Below are 27,856 nucleotides of genomic sequence, written 5' to 3'. Positions count from 1 at the left end.
GGGCAGGTTTTCATGACTATACATGAAGAATATAATCCTTAGTTTAAGATTATTTCAAAAACTTTGTAACGGAAAATGTCATTCTAACAATATTAGTATTTTCATTCCAGCACCAAAGCACTGGCTCCTGATATCGTGATTCCCTCGAGGACCAACAGTCCACCTGAAGATGTATTGACCAATTGTAAGTAACAAATTATTGTTAGCAATGTACTGCGCCAGGTGCGGATGCCGAAAATGAATATCATCAGTTTTTGGCGGGATTCGTGTTGCTTAGTCTGTAGTTTTCTATGTTGTGTCTTCTGTAATATTATTTGTCTGTTTGTCTCTTTTTTTAGCAATGGCGGTGTCAATTTTTCTAAATCTATGAGTTTGACTGTCCCTCTGGTATCTTTCGTCCCTCGTTTTTAAATGATGCTCAGGAAGAAATTTTGAAAATTTAAAACGTTTAAAAGCTGATAAAAAAAGACATAAAATCGTGTAACAGCAAATTTCATTTTAACAATTAGAGATTTTAATGCCGTACCGAAATTCTTGCTATTCTGCTTGTGGCCATATTTGAATAATGATTCACCAACAGATGTATCGAACCAGTGGTAGTAATAAAAATACCAGTTCCAATTTAGCTATCCTTAATGCGGATCTCGACAGTAAATAACTCTTCAGGCCGACATATTTGAAATTTCAAAACTTAATATCAAAGAGATGATCAGACTAAGATGGACCTCAAATAAAGCCTAATCCGTACAAGGAATCAGATTTATATTTATGACACACAATTTTTTCATCACTGCTGGTGGACGTTTCGTCCCCGAGGGTATCACCAGCCCAGTAGTCACGATTCGGTGTTGACATGAATATCAATAATGTGGTCAATTTTTTAAATTCCTGTTTACAAAACTTTGAATTTTTTGAAAAAACTAACGATTTTCTTATCTCAGGCATAGATTACCTTAGCCGTATTTGGCACAACTTTTATGATTTTTTTTAATCCTCAGTGCTCTTTTATCTTTAAACTTGTTTGGCTTTATAAATATTTTGAGCGTCGCTGATGAGTCATTTGTAGACGAAACGCACGTCAGGCGTACTAAAATTATAATCCTGGTACCTTTGATAACTTATTGCAATATATTTAACATTAGACACTGTAATACTTGAGTTGTTGTTGGTGGAACCTCCGTTCCACGTTTTTATCCGTTCATTGTTATATTGTAATATGATGGACTTTTTAACAGGTATTTTGAGCGTAACTTTAACATATTTTTTTGTTTTACAACCTTTCGGGTTGACATTCTTTAGACATATAGAACCGATATAAGACATACATTTCGTTTTGTGTGTTAAATGATTGATAAATGATCTATAAGAAAGTATCATTCAAAGTAAACTTAGAGATAATTTATGTTTTTGCTGTCAATATGGGTATTTTGATATTGTAAAGTGCTTATTAACCTTTAATTTTTGTATCTCAGTCAAACATTTCATGTGTATTAAAAAGATAAAAGAGCATATTGACTGATATTATAATTTCATATTGTGGGTTCACAACCCTATATGACAAGTCGAAAATAAACTTACAACGCCATGGAAAAAAGAAAAAAGACAAACAATAGTATACAAAACACTACATAAAAGACTAAAGATTAAGCAACACGAACCCCACCAAAGCCTGAGATGATCTAGTGTTCTAGAAGTGTAATAAAATCCTGATGATCATGTAAATGTAGAACGTACGTGTGTGATTAGTCTTAAACACTGGACTTCTTGCACATTTATAATTCAATATTTTTCAAAACATTATGATAAATAAAGATTAAATGTGCACTGAGCTAAAATATTGTTCAATGTTATTTTTTATACAGAGAAATGATTTTTTATGATATCAATAACACAGATGTTAAACTGCTCCTGATTTGAAATAATGCTTCAATAATAAAATGTTATTGCCAAACATACGCCAGTTAGTATATCTCATATCGGCCTCTGTAACATTTGTATCAACAATATGTTATAGTTATTTGTGTCCATGTCTGCATGTCGGAGCCATGTAGAACGTTTTTGTGATATCTACTGTTTTTATTGGGAAAGCATGTATTCATCTTGAATTTGAAGATAAATTTTGGTTTATAACCATAATGATCGTGACTCAGTTGCTATTGTAGCAAAACGCTAATCTGCCAAAGGAGTCCCTAAGCAAACACCAACGATTTAGTTCAATTGCAAAGAAGAAAATCTTGGCATTAAATATTGAAGCCTAAGAATAGTTTTTCTTGCCAAAGTAGTAATATTATCATCAATTTAAAAAATTTGGAAAAACTATAGTCTGTTTCTAAAATGTTTTTTTTTTCTGCAAGAAACGGTTTCATTCAAAGCCATTCTTCAAAATTAGATGTAGCTTTTCCATATCAGTACGGTTTTGTCGACAATCTGATCAGTGCTGGATGACCTTTGAAAAATTAAGCCAGTAAATAAACATTATCTTCATGTCTTTTTGAACAGTACTGTATTTGGTGAAAAATCAGTTCCAATTTTTGGCCTGCTCGGCGGCCAAAAAACAATTTTCCACATTCACAGAGTGATCAGATAATGTTTTGAAGATGTGATTTTATCTAGATAAACGCTAGCGCTTCTTGTGCCCCGGGCGCTTAGTTTTCGAAAATTCTTTTCATAACAGTACGTGTATAGGTTACACGAGCGCAATTATTTGTCTATATTTTACCGGCAAGTTTTTTCCCCAAGATGGTACTCAGAATAAAATCCTATACAGCTTCTGATTTGATAATACAGGATTGGAATTACATTTAATGGAAAGCTTATCTAATTCGGTTTAAAAATTGCAGAAAATAATATTCACATTTTACAAAATATAGAAAATATCTTCCATTTCTGCACGTCGGAGCCATTAAAGACCCTATATATATTCTTTTGGTTGTAATGCAACACTGGCATTTCTGAAAACAGAAAATATATTTATTAAAGTTATGTACACCGGTATGTAAACATTACCACGTGTATTAGTTTATAAATGTTCACTTGTTTTGAAAGCATATAATAGGCTAAATGTTTTTCATTGGTCGAGTTAGAACTGACCATTATATTTGAATAAGGTCATTTCAAATAGTTCGTGCTATACTTTTGGCGGTTTTGTAAATTAAAGATATTGTCATTATAGGTTCGCTTTTGGTGCAGTAAAGTTGTAAGCTTGTGCTTAACCTGAGTATGTCTAAGAATAGAGAAAGAAGTCCAATGTCTGAAGGTGAAACTGAGTATTCACACATTTCAACCGGTAAATCACAAAGTAGCAACCACATAGTATACGAGCGCCGTGATTTAGCCGATACTTTTGAACTTTTTATAGTGTATTTTGATAATAAGCTAGTAGATCTTAAATCAGATTTGGTCCGTGAACAGGACGTTATTTCCAAAAAGTTAATAGAAGAGGTTTCCCTTAAATTCAAGCACGAGGGCAACAAAATACAATACAAATTTAACGAGGAAACTATTACCGAGTTAAACAAGGTTAATAGCTTTGTTCCCCGTTCCGAATCAAGGTTTCTCGTATCATCATAGACCTCATAGATAAGGTTAAGGATAGAAACAAACTGATACGCATAGCAGATACTTCTGCCGGTGGTTGGGCTACTGTCAGAGAGTATGAAGCAAATGTTATCGCTTCAGACTCTGAAGATGAAAAGACAATCCTCCAGGCGGAGTCAAGAGCAATGCGTTTGACTACAGGCAAATCCCCTCGCCAAAATCTCTACAAGACAAATTCTAGACCGGCTCCTGTTGAAACTGCTCCTAATCCTTTATATTCCAATCAATATCAACGTCAGAACCCGCTGCCCTTTCGAGCTGGCAGCGGGCGGCGTGAGCCGTCCCAGCAAGATATGTGCCATGCCTGTAAACAATTTGGCCACTGGAGGAAGGACAGTCCATTTTTCAAACGCAACCAGTTCAACTTCAGCAATACACAACAGAACAATTAACAACGAACAGTTAGTTAATGATAAGTATTTATATGTATTTTATGATTTTGATAATGATAATTGTTTCAATCATGATATTGAGATTTTGCTAACACAATTCAGATTTTTTGAAAATTTCAAATCTAATACAGGTATTTTCTCTGGTGTAAAGGGAAGGTTAGCAACAAATATTCACCACTGGGAGCATATTGGTCCTAATTCTTTATTTTAAATACATTCAAAAAATGGTTATCTTATTCCATTTATTGATAGCCCTTCGAGCATGTACATGCAAAATAACAAATCTGCTCTTCAGAATAATGATTTTGTTAGAAAATCTGTAAATGAACTTGTCCTTTCATGTTGCGTCATTGAGGTCCCATTTCAACCTTACATTGTCAATCCGCTCAGTGTAGCTACTCAAAATTCTGGGAAAAGGCGTCTAATTTTAGATTTGAGCACTTTTAATTTATCGGTAAAAAAATAAATAAAAAAAAAATTGAAGTTTGGAAAATTTCTGTGCAATACTTTAAGAAAAATGATTATTTGTATAAATTTGATTATATCTGGTTATTTTCATTTTGATATATGTCAACAGCAGCATACGTATCTATGTGTTTCGTGGGGAGATACATTTTATTGTTTCACTGTTTTAGCATTTGGTCTTTCCACGGGTCTTTTCATATTTACAAAGTGTCTCAGACCATTGGTCAAGTATTGGAGAAAAAATTGTATAACAATAGTTTTATATCTTGATGATGGACTTGGTATGAATAACGAAAATAACGAATGTATCAAAGATGCTAAATTTGTGAAACAATCACTTTTGAGTGCGGGTTTTCTTCTTAACGAAGAAAAATCAGTTTTTACTCCGGTACAGAAGTTGGAGTTGTTGGGAATCATTTGGGATTCATGTAATTTCACTTTTTGTATTCCTCAAAGGAGAATTGATTCTATTCATAATGTTTCAGTGAAATTCCAAATATTTCTGCCATAAATTTAGTCCGGGTAACGGGTAGCATTATAAGTATGTCTCCTGTGGTCGGAAATATTACTTGAATAATGACTAAATATAGCTTTATGTCTGTGGAAAGCAGAATGTCATGGGATAGTTTTTTAATTTTAGAACGTAAATTTTTGTGATATCAGAATTAAAGTTCTTGCTTGATAACATTGCTAATGTAAATTTTAAAACATTAAATCAATATAGTCAGTCGCATGTAATGGTATACTCTGATGCTAGCAGCATAGCTGCCGCAGCAAGTACAGCAGAGTTGGAAATTAAAAATTTTCACACTATGTGGAAATCCACTGAAATGTTAGAGAGTTCCACGTCGAGAGAACTGAAAGCCATATAATTGGCGTTGATGTCTTATCAACATGCATTTGCTTGAAAATCCTTAAAATGGCTAACTGATTATCAAAGTTGTGTCAAAATTGTTCAAGCAGGAAAAATGAAAGGAAAACTGCAAGATATAGCAATTTCCATTTTTTCTATTTTACAAAAGGGAATCTCCATTCACATACAATGGATTCCGAGAGGTGAAAATTCGAAAGCTGATTATATCAGTAAAATCATTGTTTATGAAGACTGGGGTGTTTCAGAATTTTTCTATTCTTTTATTAACGACCTTTTGGGTCCTTGTACAGTCGATCGTTTTGCTAGTTCTCGTAACACAAAATTAGAAAGATTCAACTCTTTATTCTGGAATGTAAATACAGAAGCTGTAGACTGTTTTACTCAGAACTGGTCTGGTGAAAACAATGGATTGTACCACCTATTTACTTAGTGTTGAGAGCTATAAAACATGAAATTGATTATAAAGCTAGAGGTACTTTAATTGTACCAAAATGGATATCTGCGACCTTTCATTTTTGATAAAAATATGAATTACAGAGATTACATATCTGATGTTATTGAATTTAAAAATACTAGTGGTATTTTTGTCAGTGGTTCTAATAGAAAATCCATTTTTGGAGTTGAGCCTTTTATTGCTCCAGTATTGGCAGTAAAATTAGATGCGACAAGGATAACAAGGCCCTAGTGCACTTATATGTATTGTAGCTGACAAGGTCAAAGTAGCGAGGCCCTAGTAGACGAATATGTATTGTACCTGGCGAGGTTAAAAAGGCGAGGCCCTAGTACACGAATGTGTATTGTAGCTGGCGAGGTTAAAGCAACGAGGCCCTAGTATAAATTTCCTGTATATAAAACTTTGAAATTTTTGAAAAACTAAGGATTTTCTTATCCAAGGCATAGATTACCTTAGCCGTATTTGGCACAACTTTTTGGAATTTTGGATCCTCAATGCTCTTCAACTTTTTACTTGTTTGGGTTTAGAAATATTTTAGATTTTTTAGCGTCACTGATGAGTCTTATGTAGACGAAACGCGCGTCTGGCGTACTAAATTATAATCCTGGTACCTTTGATAACTATTTACACCACTGGGTCGATGCAACTGCTGGTGGACGTTTCGTCCCCGAGGGTATCACCAGCCCAGTAGTCAACACTTCGGTGTTGACATGAATATCAATAATGTGGTCATTTTTATAAATTTCCTGTATATAAAACTTTGAACTTTTTGAAAAACTAAGGATTTTCTTATCCCAGGCATAGATTACCTTAGCCGTATTTGGCACAACTTTTTGGAATTTTGGATCCTCAATGCTCTTCAACTTTTTACTTGTTTGGGTTTAGAAATATTTTAGATTTGAGCGTCACTGATGAGTCTTATGTAGACGAAACGCGCGTCTGGCGTACTAAATTATAATCCTGGTACCTTTGATAACTATTTACACCACTGGGTCGATGCCACTGCTGGTGGACGTTTCGTCCCCGAGGGTATCACCCGCCCAGTAGTCAACACTTCGGTGTTGACATGAATATCAATAATGTGGTCATTTTTATAAATTTCCTGTATATAAAACTTTGAACTTTTTGAAAAACTAAGGATTTTCTTATCCCAGGCATAGATTACCTTAGCCGTATTTGGCACAACTTTTTGGAATTTTGGATCCTCAATGCTCTTCAACTTTTTACTTGTTTGGGTTTAGAAATATGTTAGATTTGAACGTCACTGATGAGTCTTATGTAGACGAAACGCGCGTCTGGCGTACTAAATTATAATCCTGGTACCTTTGATAACTATTTACACCACTGGGTCGATGCCACTGCTGGTGGACGTTTCGTCCCCGAGGGTATCACCAGCCCAGTAGTCAACACTTCGGTGTTGACATGAATATCAATAATGTGGTCATTTTTATAAATTTCCTGTATATAAAACTTTGAACTTTTTGAAAAACTAAGGATTTTCTTATCCCAGGCATAGATTACCTTAGCCGTATTTGGCACAACTTTTTGGAATTTTGGATCCTCAATGCTCTTCAACTGTTTACTTGTTTGGGTTTAGAAATATTTTAGATTTGAGCGTCACTGATGAGTCTTATGTAGACGAAACGCGCGTCTGGCGTACTAAATTATAATCCTGGTACCTTTGATAACTATTTACACCACTGGGTCGATGCCACTGCTGGTGGACGTTTCGTCCCCGAGGGTATCACCAGCCCAGTAGTCAACACTTCGGTGTTGACATGAATATCAATAATGTGGTCATTTTTATAAATTTCCTGTATATAAAACTTTGAACTTTTTGAAAAACTAAGGATTTTCTTATCCCAGGCATAGATTACCTTAGCCGTATTTGGCACAACTTTTTGGAATTTTGGATCCTCAATGCTCTTCAACTTTTTACTTGTTTGGGTTTAGAAATATTTTAGATTTGAGCGTCACTGATGAGTCTTATGTAGACGAAACGCGCGTCTGGCGTACTAAATTATAATCCTGGTACCTTTGATAACTATTTACACCACTGGGTCGATGCCACTGCTGTGGACGTTTCGTCCCCGAGGATATCACCAGCCCAGTAGTCAACACTTCGGTGTTGACATGAATATCAATAATGTGGTCATTTTGATAAATTTCCTGTATATAAAACTTTGAACTTTTTGAAAAACTAAGGATTTTCTTATCCCAGGCATAGATTACCTTAGCCGTATTTGGCACAACTTTTTGGAATTTTGGATACTCAATGCTCTTCAACTTTTTACTTGTTTGGGTTTAGAAATATTTTAGATTTGAGCGTCACTGATGAGTCTTATGTAGACGAAACGCGCGTCTGGCGTACTAAATTATAATCCTGGTACCTTTGATAACTATTTACACCACTGGGTCGATGCCACTGCTGGTGGACGTTTCGTCCCCGAGGGTATCACCAGCCCAGTAGTCAACACTTCGGTGTTGACATGAATATCAATAATGTGGTCATTTTTATAAATTTCCTGTATATAAAACTTTGAACTTTTTGAAAAACTAAGGATTTTCTTATCCCAGGCATAGATTACCTTAGCCGTATTTGGCACAACTTTTTGGAATTTTGGATCCTCAATGCTCTTCAACTTTTTACTTGTTTGGGTTTAGAAATATTTTAGATTTGAGCGTCACTGATGAGTCGTATGTAGACGAAACGCGCGTCTGGCGTACTAAATTATAATCCTGGTACCTTTGATAACTATTTACACCACTGGGTCGATGCCACTGCTGGTGGACGTTTCGTCCCCGAGGGTATCACCAGCCCAGTAGTCAACACTTCCGGGTTGACATGAATATCAATAATGTAGTCATTTTTATAAATTTCCTGTATATAAAACTTTGAACTTTTTGAAAAACTAAGGATTTTCTTATCCCAGGCATAGATTACCTTAGCCGTATTTGGCACAACTTTTTGGAATTTTGGATCCTCAATGCTCTTCAACTTTTTACTTGTTTGGGTTTAGAAATATTTTAGATTTGAGCGTCACTGATGAGTCTTATGTAGACGAAACGCGCGTCTGGCGTACTAAATTATAATCCTGGTACCTTTGATAACTATTGTAGCAGGCACGGTTGTTGCTGATAAGGTGTGTATATACATTGTAGAAAGCATGGTTGTATTCTACACGGCACTAATGTATATAGCATTGTAGCTGGCATGGTAAAAATCAGTATTGAACAGTGGCATGGTTCACTTGTATATAAGTTTTTATACTTTGACATTATTCGAGCGTCACTGATGAGTCTTTTGTAGACGAATGCGCGTCTGGCGTATATACTAAATTTAGTCCTGGTATCTATGATGAGTTTATTTATAATGTTTGTTTTCATGATTGCACATTTTTCAGATATTTTTTGAGTTGGAAGATAGAAAGAGAATTCAGATATTTCAGATGAATTTTCTACATTGAAAGCTAGATTACCAGAGTACTGCTTGAGCTCACGTTCTTTGAGTAAAACGTAACAGTATGCCTTTAATGCTTTCTGTAAGTGGACTTAAATACAAAATATTACTCCATTACCTTCATCTGATTATACAGTTTCTCTATATTTGATTCACATTTCACAGAATGCAAAATTGGCTAGCAAGATAAATATAGTAATATACGCCATTAGATGGGCACATAAACTGGCTGGATTTAATAATCCTTGTACATCTGAATTAGTAACGTTTGTTAACGAAGGAGCAAAGACAAAATTGGGACATTTTATTACTAAAAAAGATCCTATTACACCAGACATTTTGCGAAAGATTGTTCATACTTATGGTCATCTTAATAGAAATCTTAAAAACTTAAGAACTGTTTGTATGTGTTTATTAAGCTATGCATGGTTTTTAAGGTTTGCAGATCTAGTTAATTTGAGAGGTATCGATATAACGATTTATTCTACACAGCAAACTCATATTTGGCGAAGAGTAAAACTGATATTAACAGAGAAGGGAAGGATGTGGTTATTTATAGAACTAATCTTGTAACTTGTCCTGTCTCTATGCTAGAACGATATCTCAAATTAGGTAGTATTACATCAAATTTAATGAATTTATTTTTAGATCTGTTAATTTTTGTAAGTCTGATAATTCTTATAAACTTAGAAGTACAGGTCCGTTGGCATACACGAGAGCTCGGGAAATACTACTTTCAAGCTTACAGAGTATTGGCTTAGATAGTAAAAAATTTGGACTGCATAGTCTCCGTTCAGGAGGGGCATCGGCTGCTTCAGCGGCTGGTGTAGAGGACAGATTTTTCAAAAAGCATGGTCGGTGGAAAAGTGACACAGCAAAAGACGGTTATGTTAAAGAGTCGTTGAAAGATAGACTTTCTGTAAAAAATAACATTGGAATTTTAATATGTATTTTTTCTTTTCTTTTTTCTTTACCCTTTCTTTATTTTTCGAAGCTTTGCTGCACACTGTCAGGCGATCAGATCCTATACAAAGGTTTTGAGTTTGTATTGTAAATAATTTATATTCGCTTGAAGTTATGAATTAGAACATAAATATTTCATGTACACCGGTATGTAAACATTGCCACGTGTATTTGTTTATACATTTACACGTGTTTTGAAAGTATATAATAGGTTAAATGTTTATTTGTCGAGTTAAAACTGACCATACTATTTGAATAAGGTCATTTCAAATAGTTTGTGCTATACTTTCGGTTTTGTAAATTAAAGATATTGTCATACGAGGTCCGCTTTTGGTGCAGAAAAGTTTCCCACCCTCCCTTCCAACTTAGTGTATTTTTCTTGTTTTATTTTTTTTAATGTGAATAATAATATGTGGAAAACAGAATCTTTATTTGATTCATAATATGTATTTGCGTACATAATGAAAATTGTTTATATTTTTGTAGATTGGTTTTTGTGTTTGTTACCTGCAGCGTCCTATGCAGACAGTAACACTGATGAACATTTATTGCATTGCATTTGTCTTTAATAAAGCTTTGCTGGACATTGTCAGGCGAGCTGATCCCATACAAAGGTGTTGAGTTTATTTTGTAAATAATTTATGTTCGCTTGAAGTTATGAATTAGAACATAACTGCTACCCGTTTTCCCCTAGTTTGTGTAGTCTTTGAGAGAAAAAAATACGGAACACCAGTGGTACCCTATGGAAAATACATTTCGAATAATTGCGCTCTTGTAACCATGAGTCAGAATAAAGAACAAATTCCATATCAGAATAAGAGAAAGAAAGACATCTTCGATTTTTTTCAGTCCAAATAAAATTAATTATCCAAAAGCTACTGTATTATCAAGTATAAGTTGAAGACCGTTATGGAAAATCTGTTTCACAGATGATAACGGTTGTGTTCTTAATTTCGTAACTACAATCCTGGGCATTTCCCCGAATGTAATCTGCCAAATTATAGACTTTTTACTGGTTGTGTACTCCAATGAGCAATATGACGTGTGCTATATGTGAAGCAAAATTTGTTAAATTCTCTGGAGCACCTGAGATCAACCCAAGTGTTTGGTGGGGTTTGTGTTGCGTAGTTGTAAGCTTTTTCTGTTGTCTTTTTGTACTATTATTTGTTGTTGGTTGTTTTATTTTTTAGCTATTGAGATGTCAGTCTATTACAACTGACGAGTTTAAATTTTCCTCTGGTATCTTTCGTCTCTCTTTTCAATTCTTATCCTGTTTTAGGCAAAGTTTTTATTTCTTCATCAAAATCACATTAATCAATGGTCGTTACATTACGCGTACGGTATATATAAATGTCATTCGTCAAATATTTTTTATTGATTTAAAAAAACTCACGATATGACAATAAAAAGTACTAGAATGTAAGTACTTTTTGACTTCCATTTTTGATTATACAAGTACTTTATAATCAAATAATAATAGAGTTTGTGGGTATCGTGTTGCTCAATTTTTATTTTTTATTTTTCTATGTTGTGTTGTGTGAACTTTAGTTTGTCTGTTAGTCCTTTTTGGTTTCAGTCATGGCTTTGTTAGTTTATTTTCGAATCCTGATGAGCGTTAATCAAGAAAAGCGCTTTGTGCCCATAAAAGATTTAATGAGTATCAATTTGTTAGAGGAATGTAACAGCTAAATATTTTCTTGATGTTTAAATAGAAGATATGGTACGATTGTCAACGAGACAACTCGCCACAATAAATCAAATGACACAGAACTATATGTCACCGTATGTCCTCCAACAATGAGAAAAGCCAAAACCGCGTAGAACGAAAAATAAATGTGAAACAAAACAAAAAACAACAACCACTGTATTACAGCCATTCGGACAATCACATATACAGAATGTGGTGGGTCTAAACATGTTAGCGGGCTAACTTGGCACAGTATTGTAACAGTACAATATAAGAACCAACTATACAAATTTATTGCTTGGATACAAATGGAACAAAAATAAAAACAAAGATTGGACTAGGACCGGTACTTGTACAGAGACACCAAGTACATATAAGAGGAAACTAGCAGTTACTTACAGGTTGCTAAAAGAGAACTAAAAACAAAATCTTGAATCTTAGCATAATAAGTTGTGTCCATATTATCTTTGTATAATTGCTGCAACTTCATCAAAAGCTTTAGATGTAATAGCAGTTCATGTGCACATTTTTATTTTGTTTAAGAACTGAAATTCTTTCTCTGTCTGTATTTTTTTTTTACATTTTAAGTTAAGCCCACTTATCATTGTTTTTTCAAATAATATGTAAAAAAGATTTTTATTTTTAAAACTGCCAAGCCTTATTGCTTTTATTTTCAATGTATCCATTAATTGATAGCATCAAATTAATTACTTTTATACAGTTTTGGTTGTAAAGTTATATAATATTATTACATTGGTTGCAATGAATAACATTGATATTCCAGTGAAATAAAAACCGACAATTTCACATGTGAAATAAACTTGGTTATTTTACTCCTCTGACGTCATACAGCGTTGTCAAGACATGGGATCAAAACCAATTCAGATTGCGTAGAGAAAATTATGTATTGTCTATTTAAATTTCATAAAAAAGCCATTTGCCAATGAAATTAAAAGAAAAACTAATAAAATAACTCAGATATAGAAATATATTCAACTCGTGCCCGAACAAAGCTAATAATTACCTCATGCGCTACGAGCATTCGTGAATTAATGTATTGTTCGGTCACTCGTTTAATACTTTTCTTTATTTAATTTCTTTGATTAGTTACTCTATATTTCTCTACCTTACTAGTGTTATGTGAATGAACAATATATAATATGAGGTGCATTTTCTTTCATCTCAACCATACCAAAGCAATATAATAAAAATCAATGGTCAGATACCCATTTACAAAAAAATGATGTGTGCATGTATAACATACATTGAAAGCATACTATTAAAAGTTGTACAAGATGCGGAGAGTATCTTTTTGTACTGCCTACAGTTTTATCAACAAAAAGAAAGAACTCAATTCCTTTAAGAAAAAGTATCTATCAATGCTTATTTTCGTAATTAAATTACAGTTAACAATCTTATTACACTAGAAATAACTTTCTGAAAATGGTAGTTAAATTTACTCCCTTAATTTACAGAAAGTATTTAGAAATCATATAATTGTGGATTCAGAATATATGCTCTATCATCTTTTTATTTTACAATACAATTGACAGACAACTTTTAACTCCTAACAAAGATCACAAACACTCATGAAATTAATTCATGTATTTGTTTTAGCATGCTTCAATATCCAATAGTTATCTTTACAATGTATATATATAGCAATGTTAGTGCCAAGGGAGGTTTACTCTAGACGATATGGCCTTGTTTTAATTCTCTAAAATATCTCCTTTATCATGATTAATTTTGCATTGTAAATCTAGGTATGAACGAATATTTGTCAAATGTGCTGAGTTGATTTTTTTTATCTACATCAATGAATGTGTATGTATGAAAAGTGTCTGTTTATTAAGTGTTTTTTTTTCATTTCTACAAATGTATCATGTAATTTGAATTTTGGTTTCAGGAATACATGGTTGGACATAAAGGGTCACTTTCAATTATAATCTGGATGATAAAATATTGTTAGTAATATATCGAATTCCACTTTTAAACCAAAAAGGTAATAGGACATTCAGAAGTTAGACTCCATTGTTGGTCATCAGTTGAATTAAAAGCGTCTTTCATTGAAAAGGATGACCAATTATTACATCCAATTAACCTAGAATTTAGTTACAGATGTTATAGAGCTGTGAGTTAAAAAAAATGATATAAAATTGCGAAATACTATAAATATTTTAGAAATACGTGTCAGTTTTGTGATATTGTGAGATTTCTGATTGAAGCAATTTAAAAATGTATGACAGAATTTTGTGGTGATGCAAGGTATTATGTGTATTAAATAACGATATCTTTATATAAATGATAATAAAATATTTATTGAGAAGCAATTTGTTTTCATCACATGCAAATACAAGGCTTTGTTGGATGCATATCAGTGGGATGATAACTCTACCTAACACCGAGGACACAAACAATATCATATAAAGATTAACAAGATCTGTAAAAAAAAATATGAAATATGAATATAAATTTGAATATATAACAGGTATTTAAGTAAGGCCTATAATTTACTTGACACATTTCCAATAACCATCTGTAATTAATCAACAATTTAGATTAGTTCACTATTTTTTTTATCAGGAATTGGCTTCAGACAGTTTTAAATTATAAAACTTTTAATTAGAACAAACCATTGTTTATTAGTTTATTTCCAATCAATCATTATGTCTATTTTAGTTATTTGAATTGTTATTAGAAGGGAACATATATTTTTGCAATCAAGAAAAAAAACCATTTCAATAACATAACTTGTTTATTTTGTTTACCTTGAAAAAGTACATTTTCAATGCCCTGTGTTGAAAAATACTTAAAAAAATTGATCAAAAGGCACTTTACAACTTTTAATCTTCTATGTCGTTTAACCTCTTTTCAACTTACAAAATGCCCCAAAACAACATTTGTAGTTTATTTTTGTTGACACTTTAAAGTTCTTAGCTGTTGGTCTAGATTTTATGTCTTACAAGGATAGTTGGTAACATTAACTAGAAGAAATTTTGATATAATTGTTTTTTTTTCCAACATGTTCAGAACAAGATATTAACTGCAGTTTTAGTAAAATTGTGCAAATTAAGAGACCCATATTATTTAATTTGCGCTCATTTTATCCTCATACTAAAAAGCACGATTCCCTCTAAAGACCGGCTGTTAATGCAATTTTCAGCAATAGTGCTTTATTAATGTTCATTTTCCCCCACATTCTATAATATGAAAGTATTCCCACCACTCTTCTAATCTTTTTATGAGTGATTTCCATCACTTTGATTAATAAAAACCAACACTCATCAAGGATACCACCCTAACAGTTTAGAACACCAGACGCAAGTTTTTTCTACATAATATTCATCCGTATACTCCGAACAAAATACAGTTAAAAACACATCAAGATTCTATACATTTATTTTAAAAACAAGTTAAACAAAACAAATATCCATAGTAAAAATGAAGTTTTTTAATGAACATTGAAGGACGCCTTTAGAAAAAAAAGTTAGCTCATTATTACATTTATATACAACTTCTTATGTATCTTTTCAGTCATTCCTTTCCTTTTGCAAACATTAAGTCTTCGCGCCAGTATATGATTTTTCAAATGTCTTAATGCGGTGATTGATGCCTTATGAATAATTTGGCCACATTGACAATGATTGCTGGTAAATATTTAACAAAATAAAACATATTTTTACAGAAATATCGAACTCATAATAAATTTTAAAAAAGTTTTAAAAAAGCTGACAAAACCAAGTTTTTGACGATATCAACCAACGGAACAAGGACAATACAACCACACCATATTCCTTTACTTGCTACACACATTTTCCGTAGAAAATTGGAGATTTACCAGGTTTAATAGCTAGCTTTAACCTCCCGCTTGTTTCACAAGCTTTTAATATTCCGTCATATTTACAGAATTTAAAAAAAAAAAAAAAAATTGAAGTTGATAAAAAAAATGTTTTAAAGTTCAGAAAAAATAGTTATCAAAGGTACTAGGATTATAATTTAATACGCCAGACGTGCGTTTTGTCTACACAAGACTCATCAGGGACGCTCAGATCAAATTAATTGTAAAGCCTTACAAGTACATGTACAAAGTTGAAGAGCATTTAGGACCCAAAATTCCAAAAAAGTGTGCTAAATACGGCTAAGGTTACCTATTCCTGGGAAAAGAAAATCCTTAGTTTTTGAAAATTCAAAAATTGTAACAGGAAATTTATAAAATTGACAATATAATTGATATTCATGTCAACACCGAAGTGCTGACTACTGGGCTGGTGATAGCCTCGGGGACGAAACGTCTACCAGCAGTGGCATCGACCCAGGGGTGTAAATAGTTATCAAAAGTACCAGAAATATAAGTTGATACGCCAGGCGCGCGTTTCGTCTACACAATACTCTTCAGTGACGCTCAGTTCAAATTAGTTTTAAAGCCAAACAAGTGCAAAATGGAAGAGCATTTCGGACCTAAACTCTACAAAGGTGTGCCAAAAATGGCTAAGGTAATCTATTCCTGGGTTAAGAAAATCCTTAGTTTATTGAAAATTTAAAAATTGTAACAGAAAATTTATAAAATTGACCATATAATTGATATTCATGTCAACACCAAAGTGCTGACTACTGGGCTGGTGATACCATCGGAGACGAAACGTCCACCAGCAGTGGTATCAACCTAGTGGTGTAAATAGTTATCTAAGGTACCAGGTTTATAATTTAATACGCCAGACGCGCGTTTAAAAAAAATTATTTGAAATTAGTATAAAAAAAATGATTTTGAAGTTGATATAATTATATATCAATTCGATAATGAAAATAATGGCATTTGATATGGGTCCTTTACAATAGATTTAGCCACAACACATATTTTCTATTCTCACGAATATTAGACGCTGAATGATAATCACCGTTACCAATATCATGTTTCCAAAAAATAAAATGTGCGGTATTTATTGAATATCATATGTCTTTAATTTCTTTACATTATGTTAGTTGATGAACCATATGCATGAACATTTATAAATACGGAAATGTGGTATGATTGCCAGTGAGACAAGTTTCCCCCTTGACGTCTATGAAAGCACCTATAGGTCACCGTATGTCCTTCAAAATTAAAAAAAAAAAAATCCCTTATATTTAGCTTTATAAGGCCACGACATTATAAATGGAAAAAAAAACTTTTACTATTAAGTCTAATTTTGGATATATCCATTTGACATTGCTCGGTGCTTATACATACCGCCATTGTTATATTGTGCTATGGTAAATTTTTATATGCTTGTCTTTCGTTTTGCTCATGTGCTATGTCTATATGCCTATTTGTTTTTCCTTGTTGACACATTTGTTTGCTTTGAAAGTGATCAAGATTATAACAAATAGTGACTGCTGTACCCGTATTTTTAACATTTTTACCTATTGTAACTGTTTGATTTTGTTCGCACATTGTTGTCAATATAATGAAGTTTTATGCAACTATCATACAAGTGAGAGGATTAGCTAGCTAAAAAACAAGTTTAATCAACCGTTTTCTACATTTGAAAAAATGCCCGTACCAAGTCAGGAATATGATAGTTGTTATCAATTGGTTTGGTGTGTTAGATATCTTGAGTTTGTCCTTTGATTGTAGAAGTTCCTTTTGAATTTGACTCGGAGTTCGGCAGTAGTGTGGATTTACTTCAAAACAGTGTTGTATATAGATATACTTTCTTTTATACAACTAATGTTTAACCATGAAAATGGCTCAAGAAATAAAAATCTCCCCCACTTGTCTGACAATATAAAAAGGAGATTTGCCTAATTCGTAATTTACTTTGCAAGACAGAAAATTGAGGATATGTTTTATAAAGAGGAACAGAAGTCACTTTCCATTTCTAAGTAGCAACATCCCAGCAGCACCTGCATACGGGGTATATATCTCCCAATTTCCTATCATGATTCTCTTGATAGAGGGTTGCTGCTCACATGGAAGCTATTAAACCAAAAGTTCCAAATCGTGAAGTTGAAATCGTCGCTTCGTAAATTTTACTGACGCCATCACGAGTTGGTTGACCATTATGGAATAACCGTTTCACAAATGATATCGGATATGTTCCTTACATCGTAACTACAATCCCTTTCCCTTTCATGAATGTGACCTACCAAATAAGACTATTTACCGGATTTGTTATCACATAAGCAGCACGACGGGTGACACATGTGGAGAAGGATCTGCTTACCCTTCCGGAGCACCTGAGATCACCCCTAGCTTTTGGTGGGGTTCGTGCTGTTTATTCTTTAGTTTTCTATGTTGTGTCATGTGTACTATTGTTTGTCTGTTTGTCTTTTTCAATTTTAGCCATGGCGTTGTCAGTTTATTTTAAATTTATGAGTTTGACTGTCCCTTTGATATCTTTCGTCCCTCTTTTATTGGAAATTCGTTGTAACACAACCTCGAAGACAAATTTCAATTATAAACAGTTCAAATGAATTTGTTCCGAAGAAATATTACGTCTATTTAAATGACAACATGTAAAAAATAATGATGCTCCTTATTTTCTTTATTGAAATACTCCCACATGGGGATTAAGAATTCCTATTAAGTAAAAACCAATATCGATGCATAATTTACACGGGGTTGTTGGTTAAGATTTATAACACGACACGTGTCTCGTATTAAGCAGGATTCTATAACTTTTTCAGAGCAACTAATTTCTGTGTAGTTTTATTGGTGTGATTCCGGTTGCTCTGTCTAAAGTTTATCTTTCTAGGTTGTGTTTTTTTTCTCTCGATATAAAGGAACTATAAACAACTTTTTTTGACATATAGGGGGTTTAGCTATTTTTATGCTTTCCTCCTTCAACCCAAACAAACAACGAGAGGTTTACCTTTCACTTGAATGAATCGGCGAGTATCTCATGTATTTAACATTAATTGGACCATTTGGGCAATGCATAAATGAAAAGAGAACAACAAGAAGTTGAATTGCAATATTTTTACTTATTCAGAGTAAAAATGTTTCTCATACAAAAATAAACAATATATAATATATACATATACATTTTCCAACAAGATAATAACAGAGACATATAATGTATTATATGTCTCTGATAATAATGAATGCAAAACATAAAACAATAATAAAATAATACAGAATACAATAGCTTGGCCTAGGAAGGGGTCAACTAAGCCATATAAAGATATAAAATGATAGATGTAACACATGCTACATAAGCATACAAAAATGAAGATGGTAGCCAACAAACTTAATAAACTGGCGTTATTACCAAAATACATTTGTAATCGACCAAAAATATATATGAACATCTAACCAATATCTTAAATAAAAAGCTAAAGGTGTTGAAAGGGGGAAGGAGGGTGTGAAAGTTTATAAAATCTCAAAATAAAAATCTTGTTTACAAAACTATCGATCTGTAGATAAGCAAGAAAGTGTAATAAGATACATAGTGAAGAAACTAACCAATGGGCATCCAGTCAAAAGAGCGTAATGCAGGGGTTTCCCAAAGGATTATGAAAATAATCAAAAAGAAATGAATTAATGGTTTTCGTCGTTTGCATAAAATAAGTTATTAAAATAACTTGCCTTTGTGCTTTCCTCCTTCAACCCAAACAAACAACGAGAGGTTTACCTTTCACTTGAATGATTCGGCGAGTATCTCATGTATTTAAAATTTATTGGACCATTTGGGAAATGCATAAATGAAAAGAGAAACAAGAAGTTGAATTGCAATATTTTTACTTATTCAGAGTAAAAATGTTTCTCATACAAAAATAAACAATATATAATATATACATATACATTTTCCAACAAGATAATAACAGAGACATATAATGTATTATATGTCTCTGATAATAATGAATGCAAAACATAAAACGATAATAAAATAATACAGAATACAATAGCTTGGCCTAGGAAGGGGTCAACTAAGCCACCAGGAAAGATGAAATAAAATAAATCTTTCCTACCCCACAAAGGCCAAGCACTTGGCAAAATTCAGAACTGTTCGTCATATTTGATGTTTAACAAGTTATTTATGCCTTCACAAGATGTTCAATTTCTCATATTAGTTTCATTAGTTCAAGCTCAATCTATGTTTGTAACTAACAGTGAAAATACTGAATGTGATTAAGAATATTTGAAAAACCTATAAATAAGTTGCAATACAGTACCAGCCCAAGCAAGTTCTGCAAAATAACAATGAGACAATGTCCTTGTCAACAATCTTTTCAGTGATTATATATATATTACAATATCAAACTACAATAAAAGACTGTTTTCACCTAAACAAAACAACTATATGAGCAAGACATATAAGCAAATATCTGAATGAGAGATTAAATCAAGCATTCATTTTGTAATAATGGCTATTTATAAAACCAGATTTAACCAACTATTTAGTTAGCGTTTGATTTTGTCAGTTTTATGAACTTCCTTTTTTTAATTTGCCTTGGACTTTGATATTTTTGTTATACTTTTTATTTGTAAATTGTTGTTTGTCATTTTTTGCCATGGGATTTTAACTTCGTTTTTGACTTTTGAGTTTGAATATTTCAGTTAATTTCGCCTCTCTTTTATAATTCTACAAATCAATTGTTGGTGCAAAATTAAGTCTTTGACACTAGCTAGGTCAACCTATCAATAATACGCAAAACCAATTTACTCAAATAAAAATACACTTCTGCACTATTTGTTCCGTATACTCCAGTTGATCCGCGAGGTGTCTATGCAATACGTTTAGCTCTACATTGCATCTAGTCAAGCAAGATGAGTAAAAAATTAACAGTATCGATTAGAGAATTTGTCATCAATACTAAATACTGTTTATAGAAGTTTAAACTAAATGGTTTTACCGAGTACATTGCATTACAATTGCATATTTAAAATTTATTAAAACAGCAGACTGATTTGATGATTGAGAACAAATATCGTACATATCGTTAACAATGAAGATATCAAGACCTACTAGAATGTAAATTTGCCAAGCACTGAACTCATTTTTATTTTTCAAAATTATTAGAATAAACGCATTCCAACAAGGATATTTCAACAGGTGCGGAAATAATTGTTGCCATCTTTGTTCATACAATGCAATTTCTAAATTTCAAATCAATTTCAGAAATTACTATAACCTTGACTGATGTTTGATTATATTAAAAAAGAAAACCACTTGACAGAAAAACAATCGAAATCACGAGATTTAACTAAGTGCATAAACATGGAAATTGTTATAAGTGTATCACTCAGTGAATGACAAAAAAGGATTCAATAAGGATGGATAAAAATCAAATGTTTAAGAGGATGTCCATGGAAAAACCAGGCAGTGGATGGCACATGACATATTTTGTTTTCAAATTTTTTTCATCTATTTCATATCACAAATCATTCTTTCTCAAAGTTAAATTTTGTTTTTTTATTATCTGCAACAAATAAAGAGAAAAAATACATAGAAAGCACTGAAAATTCATTGAAAAGGGGAGATAACTCTTCATTTTGTACAAAATTTTGTTGCATTGTTAGTGAACTTTAAAATCATTTTCTGAGCCATCCACTATTGATTCAAAAATATCTTTGACATACATATCCTTTGTATGACATAAACATTGCATTGGAACCAAAAATTCAGTGGGAAAAAATTATTTTGTGCCACCTATATCATAGGATTTGCCTGATATTTACTTGGAAAGCCTCTTAATACAATACAATGTCTTAATTTCACAGTTGACAATAAAATAATTGTATTAATATTTCTTATGTTAACATTGATCCACTTTCTTAATTTAAAATGTAACAAACTTCACTTACATCAATAAAAATTTATGCAGGTTCAGTGAAAAATACAGAAAAGCGTACAGAAACCAAATATTATGCCCGCGGTAGACGAAAGACGATGGGAAGGAGAGATGGGGGGGGGGGAGAGGGTCTATTTCGTGCGTTATTTAACTTTACAAATCAACTTGATGCATGCGCTAATTGTTTACTTTAATGTGCCCTTTTCATATATAAACGGCAGATAACGGTTTTGGCCTTCGACACACATCTCACTAAACATGAAATGTGATAATTTGAAGTAGGTACTTTCTCATGTTAAAGTTTTATGGTAATGATAGTTATATTTTCGCGCGTATTTTTAATGTATTTTTTTCTCACTTTTGTACATATTTATTACCTGCAGTATGATGCGCAAAACATGCATCTGCATCCTGTATTAGACAAAGTTATTTTTCCATCAAAATCACATTCCCCATGGTCTTTCCTTTACGCTATCAAATATTTTGACGAAGACTATGTTTTATTTATCTTAATTACAACCCGTCCTTTTTTCCCCCGAATGTGATCTACAGAATTGGACCCACATCGGGTTTGTTCTTGTATGAGTAACACGACGCCCGGTTTAAGGTGTTATTAAGAGTTTCAAAAAACCGAAATGGATTTGCGCGTTTAAAAAAAAAATGATTCTATGTATAAATAAGAAGAAGACAATTATCAACTGGAAAAAAAATAATAGCTTACATTAAAAAATGTTTTTTTTTTAAAACAATAAAAGCATCTCGAGAGCTACACACAAAAAAACTACACCAAAATATGATATCAATAACAACAGTAACAACAATGTTAAATAAGGAAACAAATAAAAGATATAAATAAACAAAAATCATTAAAAATCAGAAACAAATCCATATTGATTTTTTTGTGCTTGATTTAAATTAAATCCTAAAAATTGTTGATGTGAGGAATTTTGAATATTCATTTGATTTTACAAAAACGAAACTTAGATGCTGGGTTAAAATTGATGATATTTCATTTTCATTGGTTATTAACCATGGTATTTTGTTATATAACTGGACGCTTTTCTGTATTTTTCACTTAACCTGCATACTTTTGTATTGATGTAAGTGAATTTAGTTACATTTTACATTTAGAAGGTGGATGAATGTTAACATAAGAAATATTGAAAAAACTATTTTATTGTAAAAAGAAATAGCTCAACACACTTCTAATCGTAATTATAGTTTCGTGGAGAATTAAGGTGTTTTGAGTTTTCTTTTTTATCGTACATATATGTCTTTTCTGACATGCTCAAAAGATTTATTTTTAAATAGCTATTATTGCTTATCAGTCACACAGTTGACCAAAAAAATCAATTTTATGCACTGACGGCGGTTTCATTATTCATGTAAAAAGAGCAAATGATACATTCGAGGACATTCAAACACATAAGTCGAAAATAAACAGACAACGTCATGGCTAAAAAAAAACCAGACAAACAAACGTACACAAAACACAACATAGAAAACTTAAGACTGAGCAATACGAGCCCAACCAAAAACTGGGAGAGATCTTAGGTGCTCCGAAATGGTAATCCGATCCTGCTCCACATGACACTCGTGTTGCCTATGTTAAATTAGTACAAACCCGGTATTAAGTCTAATTCGGTAGTCACATTCGTGTAAAGGGGCCGAACTTGTACTTACGACATAAGAAACATATATGCTACCATCAATGAAACGGATACTGCATAACGGTCAACTAACTCTTGATGGCGTTAGTAAAATTTCCGAAGGGATGCTTTCAACTTCACCACTCAGAACTCTTTGTTTAAAAGCTTCCCTGTGAGCAGCAACCCTCTATAAGGAAAATCATATCGGTAAAAACAAGCCCTGCTATATCGTATCAACTGGGAGATAAATACTCAGTATGCAGGCACTGTTGGATTGTTGCTACATAGAAATGTAAAGTTTATAGTTAGATAGCTGAAATCATCTCTTTTGTCGTAAAGTTTTGCTTTCAAACGACCCTCATTGTCCATTTACGGATGTAAGTCAAGGATGAGGCACACTTTACTGTATCTGAAGTATATATATATATGGTTTGAACGTAGTTTTCAATTTAGACTTGTTTATATTTTTTCGTTTGAGGTTGTATCATATTTTCTCTCCGGTCTATATGATCCGTTCATCCTATATTGACTCTTAAATTTCAAGAGTTTAACTGAAATTGAGGGTAAATTATATGGCCTTCAAATTACCGTGTCAATCATTAACATCACTGAAGAGACATATATTGTCGAAATCTAGATCTGGTGTACAAAAAAAATATTGACACCTTGTGTTTGTGGCATAATATCTTGGCCACAAGTTTATTCGGTTTTCTGTTTAGTATTAAATTTATATTAAGATTCATTTTGTTACATCTTGTGATCAATTTTATTTGGCAATCACCAATGGCAGTCAGCAAGGTTTAAGAACATCAGTTGTTCGACCTGTTAGTCAAATGTGTTTTGTTTAAATATATTTTTTCACATTTTTGGTCTTTTGGAAAATGTTGTTTGTGCTGTATTTAGGCCCTTCTACAACGAAATTTGTTTTACATGCACACGTATAAAAATTGCAGTTTTTGTCCAACGCAATCATAGGTTTGAACGTAGTTTTCAATTTTCAACAACTCGTCTAAACATCAACCCAACAATGTTAGATCTGTAAATTTGCTTTCGCAAATTTTTGGTTCTTCACTCGCCGGGATTCGAACCCATGCTACTGTGATATCGTGACACCAAATCGCCTGCACTGTAGCCGTCCCGCTAGACCACACGACCACCTGGGCTCTCAAAAAAAGAGCTTTCACTGGCCGTGTGTTACCTTTCCTCGTCAGTTTTAATCTAGCGGCGTACTACAGTACATGATATATAAGGCATGAAGATGTTATTGTTACAGATCAGCTAAATTATCTATAGTAAAGGATCCTACAAATTAATGTAATATACAGTCACAGAAAATAATTATATTTATAAGTATACGTCTGAGTCAGTGACAACTCTACAACAGATGTATCCATCGGATCGCCATCAATGATGGTGATACTTGGCTGTGTACATAATGTATATACAACTCGTCTAAACATCAACCCAACAATGTTAGATCTGTAAATTTGCTTTCGCAAATTTTTGGTTCTTCCCTCGCCGGGATTCGAACCCATGCTACTGTGATATCGTGACACCAAATTGCCTGCACTGCAGCCGTCCCGCTAGACCACACGACCACCTGGGCTCACAAAAAAAGTATAAAAGTCTATAGAAAGGACCAACCAGCAAATTTACTACGTACCGGATCGTCTAGAATAGGCGATACTATGCAGATAAGGAAAAAATTATATCAGTCTAAAAATTTGGACAACGGTACTGATATAAGATGTTATAATACGAAAATTTTGTTATTAAATCGTTTTGACAAATATTTCGGCTCAACAAATGGCCTTCTTCAAGTGTCACAAGTTTAAACAATACTGAACAGTGCATCCAAAAGTTTATAATTAGATAGCTCAAATCATCTCTTTTGTCGTAAAGTTTTGCTTTCAAACGACCCTCATTGTCCAATTACGGATGTAAGTCAAGATATGAGGCACACTTTACTGTATCTGAAGTATATATATATGGTTTGAACGTAGTTTTCAATTTAGACTTGTTTATTTTTTTTCGTTTGGGATTGTATCATATTTTCCCTCCGGTCTATATGATCCGTTCATCCTATATTGACTCTTAAATTTCAAGAGTTTAACTGAAATTGAGGGTAAATAATATGGCCTTCCAATTACCGTGTCAATCCCTAACATCACTGAAGAGACATATATTGTCGAAATCTAGATCTGGTGTACAAAAAAAATATTGACACCTTGTGTTTGTGGCATAATATCTTGCATAATATCTTGGTCACAAGTTTATTCGCTTTTCTGTTTAGTATTAAATTTATATTAAGATCCATTTTGTTACATCTTGTGATCAATTTTATTTGGCAATCGCCAATGACAGTCAGCAGGGTTTAAGAACATCAGTTGTTCGACCTGTCAGTCAAATGCGTTTTGTTTAAATATACTTTTTTACATTTTTGGTCTTTTGGAAAATGTTGTTTTTGCTGTATTTAGACCCTTCTACAACGAAATTTGTTTTACATGCACACGTATAAAAATTGCGGTTTTTATCCAACGCAATCATAGGTTTGAACGTAGTTTTCAATTTAGACTTGTATATATATCATTTTTAAAGAAAAAGAATCGCCTATAACGTTTCGTATATTTTTATAAAAAAATATATATAATGGTTTTTTTCTGAGGAGGTCATTGATCTTATAACTTGCATGACGTTTGCAATAGTTGTTAAAGCACCGATAATATGAATATTTGTCTTTTCAGATAATATGGCAGCAGAAGCATCTACAAAATTGTTTAACTCTTTTATAATAAAAGCAGCGATAGAAACAGCACGCGAACAATGTCCAGAAAAGACTTTGGACCAAAACACAGTTGCAAATGCACGGCAAAAGGCTGCATCAACAGTAAATGATCTATCCCAAATCTTACATAAAATAAGAAAGGAAGGAAAGAACGGCGAAGAAGTAGTTTCACATTTAACACCTGAAAGGATAGCAAAGATAAAGAAAGCCCTCGACATGAAAACTTATCAAATCAATATCAACGAAAAAGAGAAGAAAGCTCAAATTAAAAGAAATGGAAAAGATATGTATCCTGCAATTACGCTTGGTTCATTAGGAAATTTGAAGCAGGCAAGTGACTATCAAATAGCAAGCATTGTAGTAGAAGCTATCATTCTTGTCCTGGAGTTGATCGGAGTTGAAATTCCTGATGACGAAGAAGAAATTAAGAAAGTTATTGATATTGTTATTATAGAATTAGATAAAGACCATAAGCTGCTGGAAGACGTTGAACAGATAAGGAAGGATAAGGACAATTACCCAGCTATGGCAAAAGATATTTTCGTTCTGGTAGTTGATACCTTTGAAGACGGTATATTCTGGCAGATTGTAAAAACACTTCTTTCTAACATGCCTTGGTATGAGTGGGTGGCGACCTCTGCACAGATTGCTGCCTTCATTGCGATGTTGGTTGCTACCGGTGGAATTGCAGACATCGCTTTATTAGTTGCGAAGTTAGTAAATGCTGCATTCTTTTTGGAAAAGCTTGTTAATCTAGGAACCCTCAGTAAAATGAAGATTTCTCTTTCTGCATCTTAACTTTTCGAATGTAAATCCAACTTAAAAAGAAAGTGGAACAATTGCGATGACTTTCATTTAATAATAATAGCTTCGACTCTAGAACTTCCAATATTCTATAAGATACAAATAGATCAATAAAAATTACCATAAGAGAAGTGTACAAAATCAGCTCATATACCGTATCTTAATACATGCAATGTATGTAATATGTGATGATCTGTTACAAAAATCAATGATATGATAATATTTTATCATCCGTTTTTTTTTTTTTATTTATTTATATTCTTATATCTACAGTCCTTATGTTCTAATCTTGAAGACAAAAAAATAAACATTACAAATAAAAATCTGTGTCAATATTATCATTGATGATTAACATCCGAATTATGAAAAAAAGGAGTGTGTTGTGAACCAATGAGGCAAAAATCCTTGAATACCAAAATGCCAGAAAAAATATTTCGAGAGTAAAAACTAAGGATTTTCTTATCCCAGGAATAGATTACCTTATCTGCATTTGGCACAACTTTTTTGAATTTTGGGTCCACAATGCTCTTCAACTTTTTACCTGTTTGGCTTTATAAAATTTTGGTCTGAATGTCACCGATGAGTCTTAGGTAGACGAAACGCGAGTCTGGCATATTTAATTATAATCCCGATACCTTTGATAACGTAATACACGATGTTTGGAAAGATGCTTGACTGTGGTTATGGAATATCACAGTTTCACATTTGACGACGTAATGTTCGAATAACTACAATGTCGTCATGTTACAGATATCGGAGATGAATATCACTATATTTCTGTTTGCCCAGCTTTATAAGATGAAAGAAGACGATTCATTCCAAATAAACTAATACACAGACATAACATTAACACACTGTTTAATTTCAAACAACCGAAAATCTGACAAAAATCACAAACTAGAGCCTCTAAAGAGCCTGTGTCTATCACCTTGGTCTATGTGAATATTAAACA

At 32.7% G+C, this 27,856-nt stretch overlaps 1 protein-coding gene across 1 annotated transcript; it reads left to right on the top strand.

The window, feature by feature from the left end:
- Positions 1-132: 132 nt before the first annotated feature.
- Positions 133-27,233, top strand: LOC143075074 (uncharacterized). Its single transcript, XM_076250334.1, has 2 exons — positions 133-184; positions 26,060-27,233. The coding sequence occupies exon 2, from the start codon at positions 26,065-26,067 to the stop codon at positions 26,896-26,898; it is 834 nt and encodes a 277-aa protein (XP_076106449.1). The 5' UTR covers positions 133-184; positions 26,060-26,064; the 3' UTR covers positions 26,899-27,233.
- Positions 27,234-27,856: the final 623 nt, after the last annotated feature.

Source organism: Mytilus galloprovincialis, chromosome 5 (genome assembly GCF_965363235.1).
Source record: "Mytilus galloprovincialis chromosome 5, xbMytGall1.hap1.1, whole genome shotgun sequence".
NCBI lineage: Eukaryota > Metazoa > Mollusca > Bivalvia > Mytilida > Mytilidae > Mytilus > Mytilus galloprovincialis.
This window is presented reverse-complemented; position numbering and strand designations above follow the sequence as displayed.

What these genes read in the sequence shown, in the direction of transcription:
- LOC143075074 (XM_076250334.1), top strand. Translation starts at nt 26,065, where the DNA reads ATGGCAGCAGAAGCATCTACAAAATTGTTTAACTCTTTTATAATAAAA.